The 17,327-nt window shown below is 32.0% G+C and overlaps 1 protein-coding gene across 5 annotated transcripts in view; it reads left to right on the top strand.

The window, feature by feature from the left end:
• The window catches only part of LOC105196442 (dual 3',5'-cyclic-AMP and -GMP phosphodiesterase 11), a 103,545-nt gene that overhangs the window by 29,949 nt on the left and 56,269 nt on the right, over positions 1 to 17,327 (top strand). For 2 of the 5 annotated variants that reach the window (XM_011162381.3, XM_039455992.1), the window contains exon 1: positions 2,161 to 5,210. The exons of 2 other annotated variants lie outside the window; for them this stretch is intronic. In XM_011162381.3, the coding sequence (XP_011160683.1) occupies positions 5,171 to 5,210 (40 nt within the window). In that variant the 5' untranslated portion in view covers positions 2,161 to 5,170. Of the gene's footprint in view, positions 1 to 2,160; positions 5,730 to 17,327 lie in introns of those variants that run through there. One more of the 5 variants, XM_039455991.1, reaches the window with a different exon arrangement.

Here is a 17,327-nt window from a genome sequence, read left to right as displayed (position 1 = left end):
TGTGTAACGTGGTAATTGAGAGATCTTGCATTAGATAATGCTGAAATTGAAGATAAGAACAGATAATATATTTAAGAATGCGTTTAAGGGGATGCTAAAGTCGTCCTTTTGTACCGACCGAACGTTAATTTTTGGGCATGCCGTTCTTCTAATTACATTTACAGATTTAAAAATCTTTTTCCACAATTAAAGTATAGACAGTAATGTATAATGGACGCTATATAAGGATAATGAAAACGAAAAAAATTAGAAAATTATTTTCAATTTTTTTTGTTTTCCTTATCCTTATATAGTGTCCATTATACAATACTGTCTATACTTTAATTGTGGAAAAGAATTTTTAAATCTGTAAATGCAATTAGAAGAACGGCATGACCGAAAATTAACGTTCGGTCGGTAAAAAAGGACGACTTTAGCATTACCTTTAGCTTGCTGGTCTGACCTTAGCGCTATTCTCTTTACCCTCACGTGATCGTGAATTCGACTTTCCGTCGAAGAAAAATCAGCAGTATCAACGTCAAGTGAGTTCGATCGACACTCCAGCATTTCCTGAAACTCATAATGCAAATGGCTCACAATCATCTCACAACCCTTCTCGCTACATGATACAACTTTATATACTAAATTTAGACACATTACGGCATACGTTAAATTCAATTATATTATTTGAAAGTCACATTCAAAGCTTTCAAGCTAGACTAAAGTTAAAAAATTATTCTCTATTATATACTAAGATACCCGAGCCGAATAAGGCCAACTTATTTTATTTTTTATAAATTCTATTTACAAAGATATTGAAATAAACTAAGTGAGAATAAAATATCTATTTCAACCACTCGCTAAAATCAAATTATCTTCTAAACATTTTTAAATAAACAAAAAGAAATGTTTTTAAATTCTGATATTGGGTCTTATTAAATTCTTGTGCTTTTAATAAGGCCTGAATTAAAAATAAATTAAAAATAACAAAGGAATTAAACATTATTTTCCAACTCATTGTTAAAATGATTATTAATCACAAATACGAAATCCTTTAAAATCTATTTTACTGTAAAACATCACAATTATTTTCAATTTTGTCTATAACTAATATTTTAACTTTAAGAAATTCTAACTATTTTAGTGTAATTTTAGCTTATGAAAAGTTAGCATCATTGAAAATTGTTATTTTCTGCTGCAAGTCATATACATAATAAACAAATGGCAATGGCTATAACAATAAATGTATAAGTGAGCCTTATTTAATAATGTATTATTTATAAAAAAAGTATACTTATTCCAAAAAATAGATATATAGAGATATATATATATATATATATATATTTGTTTTTTTCTATAGTTAGAAAGTTGAATAATATTATAATATGCTGTAATAAATTATAAAATAATGTATACTTATTAAATTTACAACAAATTTTTATAAAAACTGATTTACCCACTTTGTTACAAACTTTTGTTGCACTAAATAAATGTGCTGTTACCGATATTAATTTTCTAGTCCCTCTTTATCTACTTCCTATGACATATCTTTTAAACATATATTTCAAACATAAAGCGCATTTTTAAATGGTAAATTTAAAAGTGGGCCTTATTTAGTACTAGACCTTATTCGACTCAAGTAACTTACTCAAAATTGCGTAAAGAGTATACACTTATAACAATCGCTACTTCCTGCAAAAATTAAAATTCAGCTTTTAATAAAAACGAAATTAATGAGCCTTAATAATAAAAAAACTATCCTGCAATGTCAGAATAGATTGTAACAAAATAATTTTAGCGGTTGCTGGTAGAATTCAAGGTGAAATATGCGAGATATTATGATATCTCAGCATTCCACACGTATTTTATGACCTCCGATCTTCTATTATTGATTGCTAAAATGGAGTGTGCAATCGATCTTATTTTAAAGAGTTAAAGCTTAATAAAAAATATGAGTATTTTTTATTAAGCTTTAACTCTTTAAAATAATATTGATTGCACATTTATGTTTTAAAAGGTGAATAATATAATAAATGTAGAAAATGTATATAATTTTTTAGTTTGCGTAATACTATGCAAGGTGTCTATTCTTGCGCGCGCGCGCGCATGTGCGTGCGTGCGTGCGTGCGTGCGTGTGTGTGTGTGTGTGTGTGTGTGTGTGTGTGTGTGTGTGTGTGTGTGTGTGTGTGTGTGTGTGTGTGTGTGGTGTGTGTGTGTGTAATGTTATGCACGCATATTAATAGATTTTTAGCCCTAGTACAGAAAATGTTCCTACGTCCGCGAAACAGTAATTTAGCCTCCAGTTTTATTATAAATTTTTATCATTGCGCATGTACACCTGTCACTTTCACTAGACTTCAAAATGAAATTTTTGTAAAAAAAATCTTAGTTTGCATGATAGCAATGAATCTAAATCTAAAGTCTTCATGATGCTAGAAATCGAGCTGAGATTTTGGACAGAGAGAATTAACCAATCGCATTTGAACAATTGAATCTGATTAATGCGATTGGTCAATTCTCTCTCTGCCTGAGTGTGAGATCTCGAATCGATTTCTAACATCGGGCACAAGGTTTAATAGCGAATTCGATTGAACTGTGTTAGTGCGCACTGATGCAAATTGCTATATACTAATTTAATCTAACAATAAGTGTAAAAGTGATATATTACATGTCACGTATCTTTATGTCGATTTGTATATGGGAGCTTTAATGTGTACCAGTATACACTAGTACATCCAATCAAATTCACTATGAGTAAAAAGAAAATAAAATAGTAAAAGAGGAGCAAGAAAAATAGAAAGAAAGAATAGAAGAAGAGACATACAAAGACTAAGAGTATGATGGCATGTTGTAAAAAAAAAGAGTATGATTGCATGTTCACGCACACACACGCGCACAGCAAAGAAGGTTTAGTATCACTAAATGCTATAGGAATGACGAATCTGGGGTCTTATCTCTGTCGTCACACATATATACACATGCGCGCATATAAGGACATTTTGTATATGCGAAACAAATAATCTTTATTATTATTCATCTTTTAACACAAAGTAATTGATTTTAGTTTAAGGGGTATGAAATTTTTAAAATGCTCATAGTATTTCAGTAATCAATAATAAATCCCGATTTTCATAACTTTCCTTGGATCAAATAACTGTTTTGAGATTTTCTATTTCAAGATTTTATAAACAATTTCCAAGGATTAATTTAAGTTTTGCTTTTGGTTTAAAAACGGTTAAAATTTAACATTCTCCTTTGTTTCATTATCTAGAATAAAAGTAAAACATAATCTTTTGTTTTTGATTCTATATTTTTTGGATTAAAATAAATGCTTAAAAAAAAAAAAAACTAAAAATAGAACGTAATCGTAATAAATGCATATTCTACCGATATTTATTAGTATCTGAAATAAATTTATCCTATTCACTTTTCGAAAACGGAGGAACGAGATAACTACTACTTGGTTTGTTATAACGAGGTCTGTATGGATTCTTTTTTAACTCTTTCTCTCGTTTTTATTTTCTGCAGTCTTCTTTCCTTTTATCTTGTGACGCGTGCATGGGTACACGCATTCGTGCGTAGTTGTCGCACGAATGTGATGCAAACGTATCATGTATAATGAGCAAGATAAAGAGAGTATTTATCTCTCTGGACTGTCTCGACAAAACTTTTTCCGATCGCAGCTACCCGGGACCCACATATGCATATATGAATGTCGCAAACGTAATTTTCATTTGGATCACGTTATACACAACAATACACAATTATTTATCCGAGATAAATCCGAAGCATCACCTTACTCTTTCTTGATTTTGGTTGCAGTTCCCCGTTAGTTTGATTTGCTCCTAAAATAAATGTGAGGAGTGGCGTTAGAAACTTTGTTTTCCCGTCTTTCCTCTTCCTTCTGCTTTCCTCTCTTTCTCACTCTCTTCCCCTTCTCTTCTCGTTGGAGCGTCACATCGCGCCGCACGGAGACTCGACTGAACTCAAGTCGATTTTACTCAATCCGACTCTTAACAGTCGTAACTAAACTCGCGTGCGGTGCGCCACGCGCATCCTCGTAAGACAATTAACGCGAACGTCTCGTAACCGGGAACAGCAAATTTACGCCATTGCAATATACGAGAGGAAAGAGAAATCACCTTCCGGAGATGTATAACTTTCTTGGAAGAAAACATACATTTACACGCAAACAGAACGATGGAATAATAAATATGATACTTCTCGATGCAAATTTGGAAAAGCGGGATTTGACTCACGACGGGAGCGCGATGTGATATGTGATATAAAAAGATATTGATACGTGCACCTACAGTCTCGAATTTCGCGGACGCTGAACTCTGATCGTGCGGAATCAACGGCGATCGTGAACCGCATATTTTGTGGCTGTGTCTACAATCAATTGCGCCGAGTCTTGTTCTATTCATGCATCTTCGGTGCGATTATAAGAATTATAAGATTGTGGAGTTGTAGCAAAAGCAAAATAAAGCCAATAGACTGACACAACCGCGATCGACTTTTGGAGGAAAAAATTGGTCAAAATTTGAATTAGCTGAAGAAGCTAATCGTTTCTCAAGAATCTCGAACTCGATCCGTCTTGCGCTTGTACTTTGGCCACGTGGGTGTTATTTGGATCTAGAATTTGCGCCTCCCTTCTCTCGACGGAGGTCGTACGTGAGAGACATATTATTGTGCAAACGAGTTCATTCATCGTGCGGATTCCAGCCCGGAAGTGACGAATAACGACGACTTCCCCGTGGTGGCGATGATGTGGTGATGGTGGTGGTGGTGGTGGTGGTAGTTGGTGCGCATGGTACCAATCGAGTGTTGCATCGTGCATACACAACACGCACGCACGCACGCACGCACGTACGCACGCACTCACGCACGCACTCACGCACGCACTCACGCGCATTCACGTACACGCACACTCGCGCGCGTGGTGACCTAGAGGAAGCGAAAGGAGAGAAGGAAGGAGAGGATGTCGACTCGCCGCCGAGTGACTGCGACCACATCGTGCGGCGAGATGCAGCGTCCTGTTGTCGGTCGACGGCCAGTGGCTCTTTGAAGGTTTCTCCTTATCGACGATGGACTGGAGTGGTAGTCGGACAGACTGCGCGAGGCAACAAGAGGTCGTGCTCCGTGTGTCGTTGTTTCCTCGTTGGGGCGATTCCGCGCCACTGACGCGACTATGCAGCTGAAAAAAGCGATGCTTAAGATATTCGATCAATGTAAGTTTCACACACGCAAACGTGCGCGGTCTCCGTTCGTTACTAATGATAATAATAATTTTTGCTTTTACTCCCTCTCTCCTCCCCCCCCCTCCTCCTCCTCCTCGACTCTCCCGCGTGCGCGAAAAATAGCGATGAAAGAGTCACGCTCCGCGTTACTCTCAAACTTCTCGAGGTTGCGTGCGCGCGTGATGAACGGTGACAATTTATTCCGACGGCTAAATCACGCGGCGTTTTACATCCGTCTGTATGCGTAACACAAACGAGACGATGCGTGTGCATTACGCGGCAACGTGATTTCCTCGTGCGCAGCATGGGCCCCCATTAGAGATCTCCGGATCGTAATAACGTAATAACGGCAGGACGCAAGTTGAATTAAACTACGAGACATCGTGGAAAATCTGCGATTCTGCCGCGCTGCCGTAGCCATGACGGATAACTTCGTGATAGCGCTATTATCTGGAGAAATCGCAAAATGCACGAACGGTTCACGAGAGTCTTTAATCCAATGTTTCTAAGGTGAAAATATTTTGTACGGTTACTAACACAGTTGTAAGAGTTTATTAAATCCCATTTGATTTAAGAGTTTAATCCTTTATTACACAAATTTTTCTGTCGAATATATTTTGCTAAATTTTAATACGTGATGATTTTTAGTACATGGTGATCGCTGATTGCAAATTTGAAATCGAAATTATTAATTACCAATTTTTAAATATATTTCTTAGTTTTATAAACTGCTTGCCAATATGATTGTCGGTCAATGAAAAGTTTTTGTTTTATACAATATATTTAAAAAAAATGAGTTAAAAAATATTTATCAAGAAAATATATTGAGAAAAGCATATTTTAAAAATCCGTCCTTCACGGTTGACATGATATTTGAGATTTTTAAATATCTGAAACAAATAAATTTAAATGTCATTTTAATCTTGAATGATGTGGCTATCAGGTGAGCGTAGCTTTTTTTAAAAATAATAATTTTTAACAAAATGGCCATTTAAAAAATTGACAGTTATGATTTTCAGGAAAAATTTTATTCGTTTTCAAGCGAAAAAAAACAAAAACGGTTTAAAATTTCGAAAAAAAGCTATAATCGAACAATATACAATTTTTAATAAACTGTTAATAATGGAAAGTGATTGGTTCAGTGGTTTTTGAGTAATCGTGTCAATCAGGTCAAAAAAGAAAAACACGTTTAAAGTTTCAAGTTTGAATATCTCTTTAATAAAAAATATCTATTATTCGATAACTTTATTATTTTTCCTCAAATCAACTTAAAATTTTAGAGATGTATTCTTCAAAAATTCCTCTTTTAAATAAAATATTAAAAAATCAATTTTTTTCGTCCATCACTATTTCCTCTTAAATCATAATTGTAAACTGAACCTAAAAATAATATGTTGAATTTGAATGTCGAAAATAACTATGTTTAATAATGCTAAAGTAGTTTATTGATTTATTATTATTTATTAATTCCTCTTAGAAAACAATAAATAAACCATTATAAAATACAGATACTTTTCTTATACTGATCGCTACTTTTAATCTAATCTTAATCTAATTTTATTCCAAAACATAATCTAACTTACCTGTATTTTTCGGAAAAATTTTAAAAATTTTAGAAAAATTTTAGAAAAATTCGGCGGAGTTTGGGGAATCTTGTAAATGTAAATTTACATAGAAACATGTTGAGCACTGAGAACTGCTTTTGACCGGTATGTCGTTTCTTGTTAATTAAATTGTTGATAATCTACTGTTGTTAATTAAACTGTTGATAATTTAATCTTGAAACCTAACCTAAACTTTTCTCAACTAACACACACATACGCCCTCGTTTCCATCACAAGATGTCCGGCGATTCCATTTTGACTGTATACTTCTTTATTTTATATCTCTTTATTTATTTTCCCATTTTACACTTTTCTGCCCTCTCTTTCTTTTCTTCATTTATCATTCCTTCTCTAACTCATTCCCTGCTTCAGCCTCTATATATCTTTCCCTAAATTTTTCCAGCTTTTTTATTCATCTCTATTTTTCTCTAGTCTCATAAAGAGTAGAGGAAGGTGGCAAGATAGAATGGCAGGGCAAGATGGGGTATTTTTATATCGCGCGATTCTAATGTAGGAATCATAATCGACCATTATGCGTTAGATGTGCTCTCCTCGATCGTTGAAAGTTACCAGCGAAGTAGGCAGCTGTATTATTGAGTTAGATCATAATTTATATTTTTTACAAATTTCTCATGATTTTTTTATTTTATTTTTTCATTTGTGACATTAATATTAAATTAGGTAAAACTTCGGAAAAGCTACAACACCCTTGACAACCTTGACCTTTATATATGTTATAACTGTATAGATACTGAACAATTTTTTCTTATAAATTAATCGGTGGTCTTGTAGTTTTTGAGATATATTAAAAAAAAAAACAATTTTTTAAAATTAATTCAGAAAATATTCATTTTACAAAAAAAAAAATCAAACAAAAAATGAAGCTCATAATAAGCTCTACAAAAAGGGTTATATACATATTTTACCTAACTTTAATACTTTAGTCGTTATAGTAGAAAAACTATTTTAAAATAAGTATATACATACTTGTAATAAATGGCCACAGAAAGCAAGGTCCACCTCACCCTCCTCTGCTTCGGGAGCGAAACAAGTACACACACACACGGGAGGGGGGAGGGTGCAAGGCCATCAGGCCCACCCCCTCCCGCACCCACCCTGTCGTTATTGGACCGCGCGTGTGTGTGTGCGTATGTTCGTGCGCACGTGCGTGTCTATATGTGTGTGTGCGTACGTGTGCGTGTGTATATGTCTGTGTCTGTGTGTGTGTGTGTATGTATGAATATATATGTGAATTATACGTGCATGAACCATACTCACAACAGACATATTTAACCATTTATATGCATTATTTTGCATACAAGCATGCGCTATTTAAAAGTATGATTACGTGTATACCATTGCGATTACGAAAATTATGCATAGAAGCTTTATTGCAGACAATTTCGAAAGTTTTATTTTTTATTTGACATTTTTTTGTAAAATGAATATTTTCTGAAATAATTAAGAAAAATTGTATTTTTTTTTCTAAGCATATCTCGTAAACTATACGAGACCGCCGATTAATTTATAAGGAAAAGTTATTTAGTATCCATGCCTCTATAACACATATAAAGATCAAGGTCATCAAGGGTGGTGTAGCTTTTCCGAAGTTTTACCTTAAATTATGTAGTATACTTTTAAAGTGTGTCTCATCTTGCTAATGGGGATATCTCGTCTTACCACACTCGGGTAGACAAGATGAAAAGAAATATATTTTTTACGGTTTTTAAAATAAAGTTCATAATTCTCTGAAGATTTTATTTAATGATTGTTGAAATATTGATATCCAAAGAATATTTAAGAATAATTCGTTAATTATGAAAACCTAGCTTTTATTTATCATCAAATTTGATCTATTCCGTCTTGTCCTACTTTCTTGTATTCTTTCTTTTCTGTTTAACTGTTGTTTTTTCGATTTCAAAAATTGTCAAAATATCAATCATCGTTTATTTGGTACATACGATGAAAGTCTTTATGTAAGATCGACCTATAAAAACATTTATTATTACTAAAGATTGGATTATTAATGTAGGTAGAATATACACAAACCGATTACATTAGCATTAAGGGCCTCTTTCACTAATCTCGGTTAAAGCTAAACGACAGATTATTGCAATTGATTAATCGCATTTCCTATTGTATGAAATGACAAATGTGATAGGTCAATTTCAATGAATTAACCGATTGATTTGTTTAACGAAGATTAATGAAAGAGGCTCTAAAGCCCTTGACCAGACCATCAAAGATAACAAAAAAATACAATTGGAAATAGGACCGAAGCATGGAAAAACATTATTGAAATAAGAAGTACTTTTTAAAAATCTATTTTGCAATCTAATTGTTACAATTAATTTATTAAAAATAACTCCAGAGGAAAACTGATTGGGTCAATCGCAATTGATTCACGGAAAAAATTATTAAAGAAACGTGCATTACTTTTTCTTACATCCTTCATATTTACGCAACAAATAATTAATAATATAAATAATTAAAACCCGTTTCTGTTCATGGCCAGACCAGCAAAGATAACAAGAAAAATAACAATTGGAAATGAGATTAGAGCATAAAAAAAACATTATTGATGTAAAAAAACACTTTGCAAAAATTAATTTTGCAACTAGTTATAAATCAAATTGACTGTAGAGAAAAACTGATTGCGCCAATTGATTTTAAGGGAAAAATTACTAAAGAAACATATATGATTCTTTTTCAATTGTTATAAATGTTATAATTGTAATAATTGTTATAAACAAATTAGTTATAAACAAAATTGATTTTTGCAACGTACTTTTTATGTCAATAATGTTTTTTTATGTTCCGGTTTTATTTCCAATTGTTATTTTTTGACTATCTCTGCTGGTCTAGCTATGGGCAAAAACGGCTTTTAATTATAATATTTATATAGTTTATTATTTTTTGTACATAAAATATACATAATGTAAAAAAGATATATGTTTCTTTAATAATATTTCCTGTAGAATCGATTGGCGCAGTCAATTTTTATCTACAATTTTTAATAAATTGTTTATCAATTATCTGCGAAATTGACTTTTAAAAAGTGCTTTTTATGTCAATAATGTTTTTTCATGCTCCGGTCATTTCCAATTGTTATTTTTTTGTTATCTTTCCTGGTCTGGCCACGGGCTTTAATAGGTTAATATAATCGATATGTACATATTTTACCTACATTAATATTTAATCTTTAGTAATAATAAAAAAATGTTTTTATAGGCCAATCTTATGTACATAAAGACTTATCGTATGAATCAACGTATCAAATAAACAATAATGATTGCCAATTTTGACAATTTTGATATTTGACATATCAATATTGACATAATTATTAAAGTGCTATGTACAAATATTATTTATCTGATTTTATATGAAATTTATTATAAATAAACAGAATTTGTTTTTTAATAAAACTCTTATTGTGTATTTTTACAATAATTTCGTTATTGTCAAAGTCATTAGGTTCATGGGAACTCATTGCCGTCCCTGAACATGCGAAATTCCCTGTTATTCGTAATTTTTAAACTCTTCTCATTTGAAAATTATTATAGCCTCGACATTTTAGTATTAGAATTCTCATCTTAAAATTTTCCAAAAAATCTGTCATTAAAATAATTATTGTCAATTTTGGTACACTCTGTAGTCAGAATGCTTGTTAAAAACTAATGCACAAATGCATTATCTTGCCTATGCACGACGTTCGTTGTCTTATCCGTAGTCGTTGTACTTATTTATTTATTACATATTTTATTACTTATATAATTTATTATTTATATAAATATTGCATTATGAAAATTGAAAAATATGAATACATTATTACATATATTTTTAGCCATACAATATTGTTGATTTTATAGGGAAAATAAAAATATTTATTCTAATTATGTCATTTGTTATGAACAAACGCCAAACAATTACATATAGGTGCTTCCAAAACACATTTCTTATTATAAGTATTATCCACTCTTGTAGACAGATTGAAATTAAACTACTACAGATTATTTATTACCTGAAGTCTCTAATAAATTAAACACCGGTTTGTCGTCATTTGTTATTAACATGGAAAAATTAACAGTTAGTCATTTTACCTCCCTTTCCCCAGTTTCTCCTACTTCAACTACTTTTCTAATAGAGAATTTCTTTAATTTAATTTGCATAAAATTGTCGATTCTGTAAAAAATGCAATAAGATTATTTTAATAGGTTAAAACTATTAAATTTAATAGGTAAAAATGAATCGAAGTCGTATTAGGAAAAATGGAACACTGCACATGAATGTAATCAAATGTAATTTGGTGTAATAATTTTATAAACCTGTAGATTTTTGTATTCTTATTATTTACATTTTACGTACATCAAATATTATAATCAGATGTCAAGATGTTACACGTCAATCGCCAAAGCGGGAGTCGGAAGTTAGCCACACCGCAGGAGCGAACCTGAAATGGTATTAGTCGCCCGCGAAACTTTAAACCGACATAACTTCTATAACTTGTAAAATAATTTTGATAAATCATACATCATTGTATTTATTATAAAAAACACTACAACTTTTATCATATAAAAATATTCACTTTACCATGCAAAAGTTGTGCATGTCTCTTCGTTCTTTAACACAGATAATTTCTGTAAGTAATCACTGTGCTCACAATAAAGTTTAGTTTAAACCATTTAATTTGATATTATATTTATTGGGTCTATCTCTGTTAGTTTACAAGATAAAGGGGGGTGGCCACTTATACTGGGACACTCTGTACACACACACACGCACGCACGCACGCACGCACGCACACACACACACACACACACACACACACACACACATATAGTTTTAAAAAAATATATAAATGTAAAGATGTAATTTTTACTTTTCAACACTAAATTCATATTTAAATTTAAACTCGCAGACCTGAAATTACATTTATTAAATCTTATATGATCCGCTAATTTTGTATCATAAAAATAAACATCTTTTATGTTGAAAATTAACATTAAATTATAAATCCAAACCAATGAAACATTTTTTTTATAACAGTATGATCCTTCAGCTTTAATTCCTTTCTTGAATCAGTTTTCTATCATGATTTTTAAGAATGTTATGATTTTTTTTAAATTTATCCTGCATTTATCGTAATTTTGTTCACATATTTGCCAAAATTATATAGTTTCATCAATTGTTATTGCCACTTCATTTTTTAATCGTAGAAGGTTGAAACTAACTATAAATAAAATTACGGTTAAAAATCATCTCATTATACGGTGTCTCCTTTAATAGAAACGTAAAACGCGTGACCCCACATTGGCTAGTGAGGAACAAAAAAAACGATGGCTAGTAAGTGTTAATATAAGATTTATTACATTATAATAAATTTGTTTACTCATAAGAACATTTTTAGAAGAACTCATTACATTTTTAGTTTTTTCTCGACTGTTTATCATCTTATCCATTATCAAAAATCATCATACTCACATATGGGGGCAAGATGACGAAATTGACATGTCCCATTAAAAAGATTTAAATTTAAAAAAATCTAGTTTATGTAACAGCTTTTAATTTTTATTGATGATAAACGAGGTTTTAATGATTCTAAAAAAATAAATTGTTATTTTTACATTATCACAGAAATAAAAAAAAATTGTCAAACTTTAACGTCGTTATCGTATACCCCCTCCCTCTCTTTCATACTTGATAAGAAATGTTCTATATGCATATGTACATTTTTTCTTTAGAAGAGAAGCTCTTGATAAGAAAAATCTTTTTTTTTGTGCGATCATCAGACCTATTTTTTAATGTACTTTTTTGCTTCAAAACTGCAAAGGTCCAAATACAAGACTACAGAACGGAAAAGAGAACATCTATATAAATTATTGAGGGAGAAAGCATTTATTTTTAATATCTTCTTATTAAACACCCTGTACAAAATAATTACATCCTAGATAGCACTAGTTGATTTTATAAACCTAGTTGATTTTATAAACGTGTACATAGTTTTATAATCATTAATCATAAAGAACCAATAAGAAAACATTCTACTAGAAATATTTTTGAAATTACAATTTGTGAAATGTAATTTTTACGTTTTTATATAATTTCTAAAAAAGATTTTTACAATGGTTTCAAAAATATATTTTTGCCAAAAAAGAAACGTTTTATTTAAGAGGTTTAGGCGGTCAAAAATAAAGTTTTTTTTTATGAGTCAACTGCAAAAAAATAAAAGTACTCCCAGATTTACCCTTTTACATGTTTATTGTTAGCACGTAAATAAAAAAAAATTGTATTAAATATATATATATATATATATATATATATATATATATATATATATATATATATATATATGTATATATATATATATATAGGAGAGACTAGGGCAAATTGTTAGACCTTTTTTTCTTTTGTGTCTCCTGACTCCTATATTAATTTAAAAAAAAAAAAAAAAGCCGGTTTGAAAGGTTGAACCTTCCCTTTCACAATGCCAATATAAATAGGACGTGAAAATGTACTTGCTTTAAAGTATGTCGATCAATGTCAAGAATTAAGAATAGCCCCAAGCTCGGGGTAATTCGTAACGTAATTCCCTAGTCCGGGAATATTCCGAAATTTGTATTTTAAGTTGAAAGTCTGTAAAAAAAACTGTTGTTAACTTTCTTTTATTTAAGAAAGGATGTAGGTATACAAAAAACAAATGCAAACATACACGTTTGCATGTCTTTATGCTATTGGCGTGACAGATTCCTAACCTCACAAGTGTCAATCTTTAACGCTTTATAACTTTTTACCTGCTTAAGAGCGACGATTTTATATTCATATTCATGTTCTATGTACTAAAAGATACAATATTATCATGTTTGAACTAAATCAATGAAGAACTTTACCTCAATGTTTAACTCTGCGTAGCGTAGATGTTCGTAACACAGCCGAAAGGTTAGGGTTACCCAACTTAGGTTAGGCGCTGCAATCAGTATTAACGAATCGCCCCGGTGCTCGGTATTACGAATAGCCCCAACATTAACTGTGCGCATTATTGAGTATAATCGATAAAAATAGACATCACACAGCAAAAAGTAAACACAAAATGTTTCAAATACGTTCAACTGGACACGATACATTCAAAGTTTTCAAAAAAACCTTATTATCTTATTTAAATTTCGAAGAAATGGCGACTATCAGAAATTACTTCGACTGTCGCAAAACACATTTTTCACTACTACGACTTCAATATGACGCCGTTACCAACAAATCTTTGTTAGCAACATTGTTACATTAGGACGTGTTTACAGTGTTTAAAGTAAATTTTTAATATGTACCCATAAAAAGATATTTCCAATTATCGAATTACCCCGTCTAACGATTTGCCCCGGTCTCCCCTATATATTGTGTGCGTGCGTGCGTGCGTGTATAACCACGATCAAAACAATGGTGCGATTTAAGAGACTAAAGCATTTTGTAAAACTTTATTTAATTTACAAGTAAGAATACAAAGTTATTTAAATTTTGCTTATCTAATTTTAATAATATTGTGATCATTACAAATTATTGAAATTTTGATTATTTATTTTACCTCCAATCAAGCTACGAAATGTGTTGAAAAATAGCAACAAAGTTATCATTTTTCTAAAAATATTACAAAATTTCGATTGTTCTTAACGTGTTAAGTTCAATAGAGGATAATGATAATGTTACGTAGTTATCAAATAATCCTGCAAAGAGTGTACAAGTACTATAGTTAAATTTATACGCAAGGTGCTGCGATTTAGGAGCCGCTGTGATATTGGTAACCTTACTCTACTAACTTGTATAACTTGTAAAATAATTTTGATATATTATACATCATTGTACTCATCAGAAAAAACGTTACAACTTTTATCATATAGAAATATTAACTTTATCATGCAAAAGTTGTGCATGTCTCTCCGTTCTTTAACATAGATAATTTCTTTAAGTAACCACTGTGTTCACAATAAAGTTTAGTTCAAGCTATTTAATTTGATATTACATTTATTAGATCTATCTACATTTATGAGATAAAAGGGACTGGGCTCTTATACGAGAACATCCTGTGTATGTATGCATGTGTATATACAGGGTGTCAGGTAACTACCGCCCGTGGTTTCGTGGATTGATAGATCAAGTAAAACTGAGCAGAAAAGTCCTTTACCATTTATTAATATTTGCTATAGTTAACGAAAAAAAAATTAATAAAGTCTGCGAATAAGCGCGTATCACCGCGCGCAAGGACCGCCCGCCGGTCGCCAAAACGTAGGCAGCCGCGGCTGTAGGCGCGGCGCGGTGAGGAGGGAAAAGCAGCTACTGCTTCGCAGCTCGCGGCTGCCTACGTTTCGGCGACCGGCGGGCGGTCCTTGCGCGCGGTGATACGCAGACTTTATTAATTTTTTTTTTTTTGTTAACTATGGCAAATATTAAAAAATGGTAAAGGACTTTTCTGCTCAGTTTTACTTGATCTATCAACCCACGAAACCACGGGCGGTAGTTACCTGACACCCTGTATATAGCTGATTGAAGTTTAGAACGTGATTTTGGAGTGATTTTTTAAAAATTATTTTTCACGATTCTACTTTGTCACACAATGACTTCTAAGTGCCATAAACTCGAAAACAAAACACATCGTACAAATATGAATGTGGGAAAGTATCCTTATGCTCGAAAAACCGCCCTTTGAAACACTCAAAACATTTTCTCTACTCTCAGATCGATTTGTACCATTTGTCCTTCCGCAAAGAAACACTATTAACTACCAGCTAACGGATAAAAAATACTCGGACCAAATACGTGCGGACATAAGGGTGTCTTCCGACGCATTTGGTCAGTGTATTTTTTATCCGTTAGCTGGTAGTTAGTAGTGCTTCTCTGCAAAAGGGTAAATGGTACAAATCAATTTTAGAGTAGGGAGAATTTTTTAAGTGTTTTAAAAGGCGGTTTTTTGAGCATAAAGGTGCTTTCCGACGCACGTATTTGGTCGGTGTATTTTTTATCCGTTAGCTAATAGTTAATAGTGTCTCTTTGCAGAAAGGCAAATGGTACAAATCGATTTTAGAGTAGGGAGCATTTTTTGAGTGTTTTGAAGGGCGGTTTTTTGAGCATAAGCGTGTTTTCCCATGTTCGTACGATGTGGTGTTTTCGCGTTTATAACACTTAAAAGTCATTAAGTGACAAAGTAGAATCGTGAAAAATAATTCTTAAAATATTGTTCCAGGAACGTTCCAAACTTCAACCAGCTATACACACACACGCGCGCGCGCGCGCGCACACACACGCGCACGCACAAGCGCGCGCGCGCGCGCACACACACACACACACACACACGGGGTGTTTAAAACGTTTGGGGACGGCGAAATATTTTGAAAACTAAGCATTTTAGAAAAATGTGTTTCAGATAAAGTCATAGAGTTTTAAAAGATTTATTTACTGATCTTATCAGTTTGACCTTGACCTCGCCAAGGTCAGACCAAAATCACGTTAACTTTTTTAAATGGAACACATTATTTTTGATTCCAGAATCTAATATCTGATGTCAAGAGCTTTTCAAAACACTATAACTAATAAATTAATTTTTGTTAAGTATTTTCCGAGTTGTGAGGCTTAAAAGCTACAGTGTACTGTAACTTTGAAGCCTCACAACTAGGAAAGCACTTAACGAAAATAAACCTATTAGTGTTTTGGAAAGCTCTTTACACCAGTTATTAGATTCTGGAATCAAAAATAGGTTCCATTTAAAAAAGTTAATGTGATTTTGATTTGATCTTAGCGACACCATCCAAGGTCAAATTGACAACCTCAGTAAATAGATCTTTTAAAATCCTACAACTTTTATCTGAAATACTTTTTCCTTAAATGCTTAGTTTTCAAGATATTTCGCCGTCTCGAAACTTTTTAGACACCCTGTATACACGCACGCGCATACATGCACGTACACGCGCATACATGCATGTACACGCGCACACATACACACACGCGCGCGCGCGCGTTTTTCTCAAAAATTTTTTATCTCTTGGTTTTGCCCTAATTATGAACAGAAGAATATATAGATCGATTTGAAAAAATTTTGAGATATATAGAACATGGATTATTTTTGGTTAAATCTTGATACAGTACATAAGAACTCTAGTTTAAAAAAAAAGCACATTATAAAGTCACGTTTTTTGCAATAAAAAAGTATTATTTCGATAAAATCGCCGTTTTTCGACCGCCTTGTTAATAATTTCGTTGCAATATTTATTTTTTTTTTATGTTTTTAGATAGCTGGAAGCTACAAGTCTGATAAACAACATCCCACAATAAGAAAAATGTTGCTATCTCATTTTTTAATTTTTTGTATTGCTACCAAAGTAAGAATACATTTCTTCAAATTCTCATATGGTAGCCCCTTTGCCATTTTTTAAGTATGTATGTACATGCATACATACATTCTTACACACACATATATATATATATATATATATATATATATATATATATATATATATATATTAAG

The sequence above is a fragment of the Solenopsis invicta genome, chromosome 12 (genome assembly GCF_016802725.1).
Source record: "Solenopsis invicta isolate M01_SB chromosome 12, UNIL_Sinv_3.0, whole genome shotgun sequence".
Classification (NCBI taxonomy): Eukaryota; Metazoa; Arthropoda; class Insecta; order Hymenoptera; family Formicidae; genus Solenopsis; species Solenopsis invicta.
The sequence above is the reverse complement of the archived record's forward strand: the minus strand, read 5'-3'. Positions and strand labels throughout refer to the sequence as shown.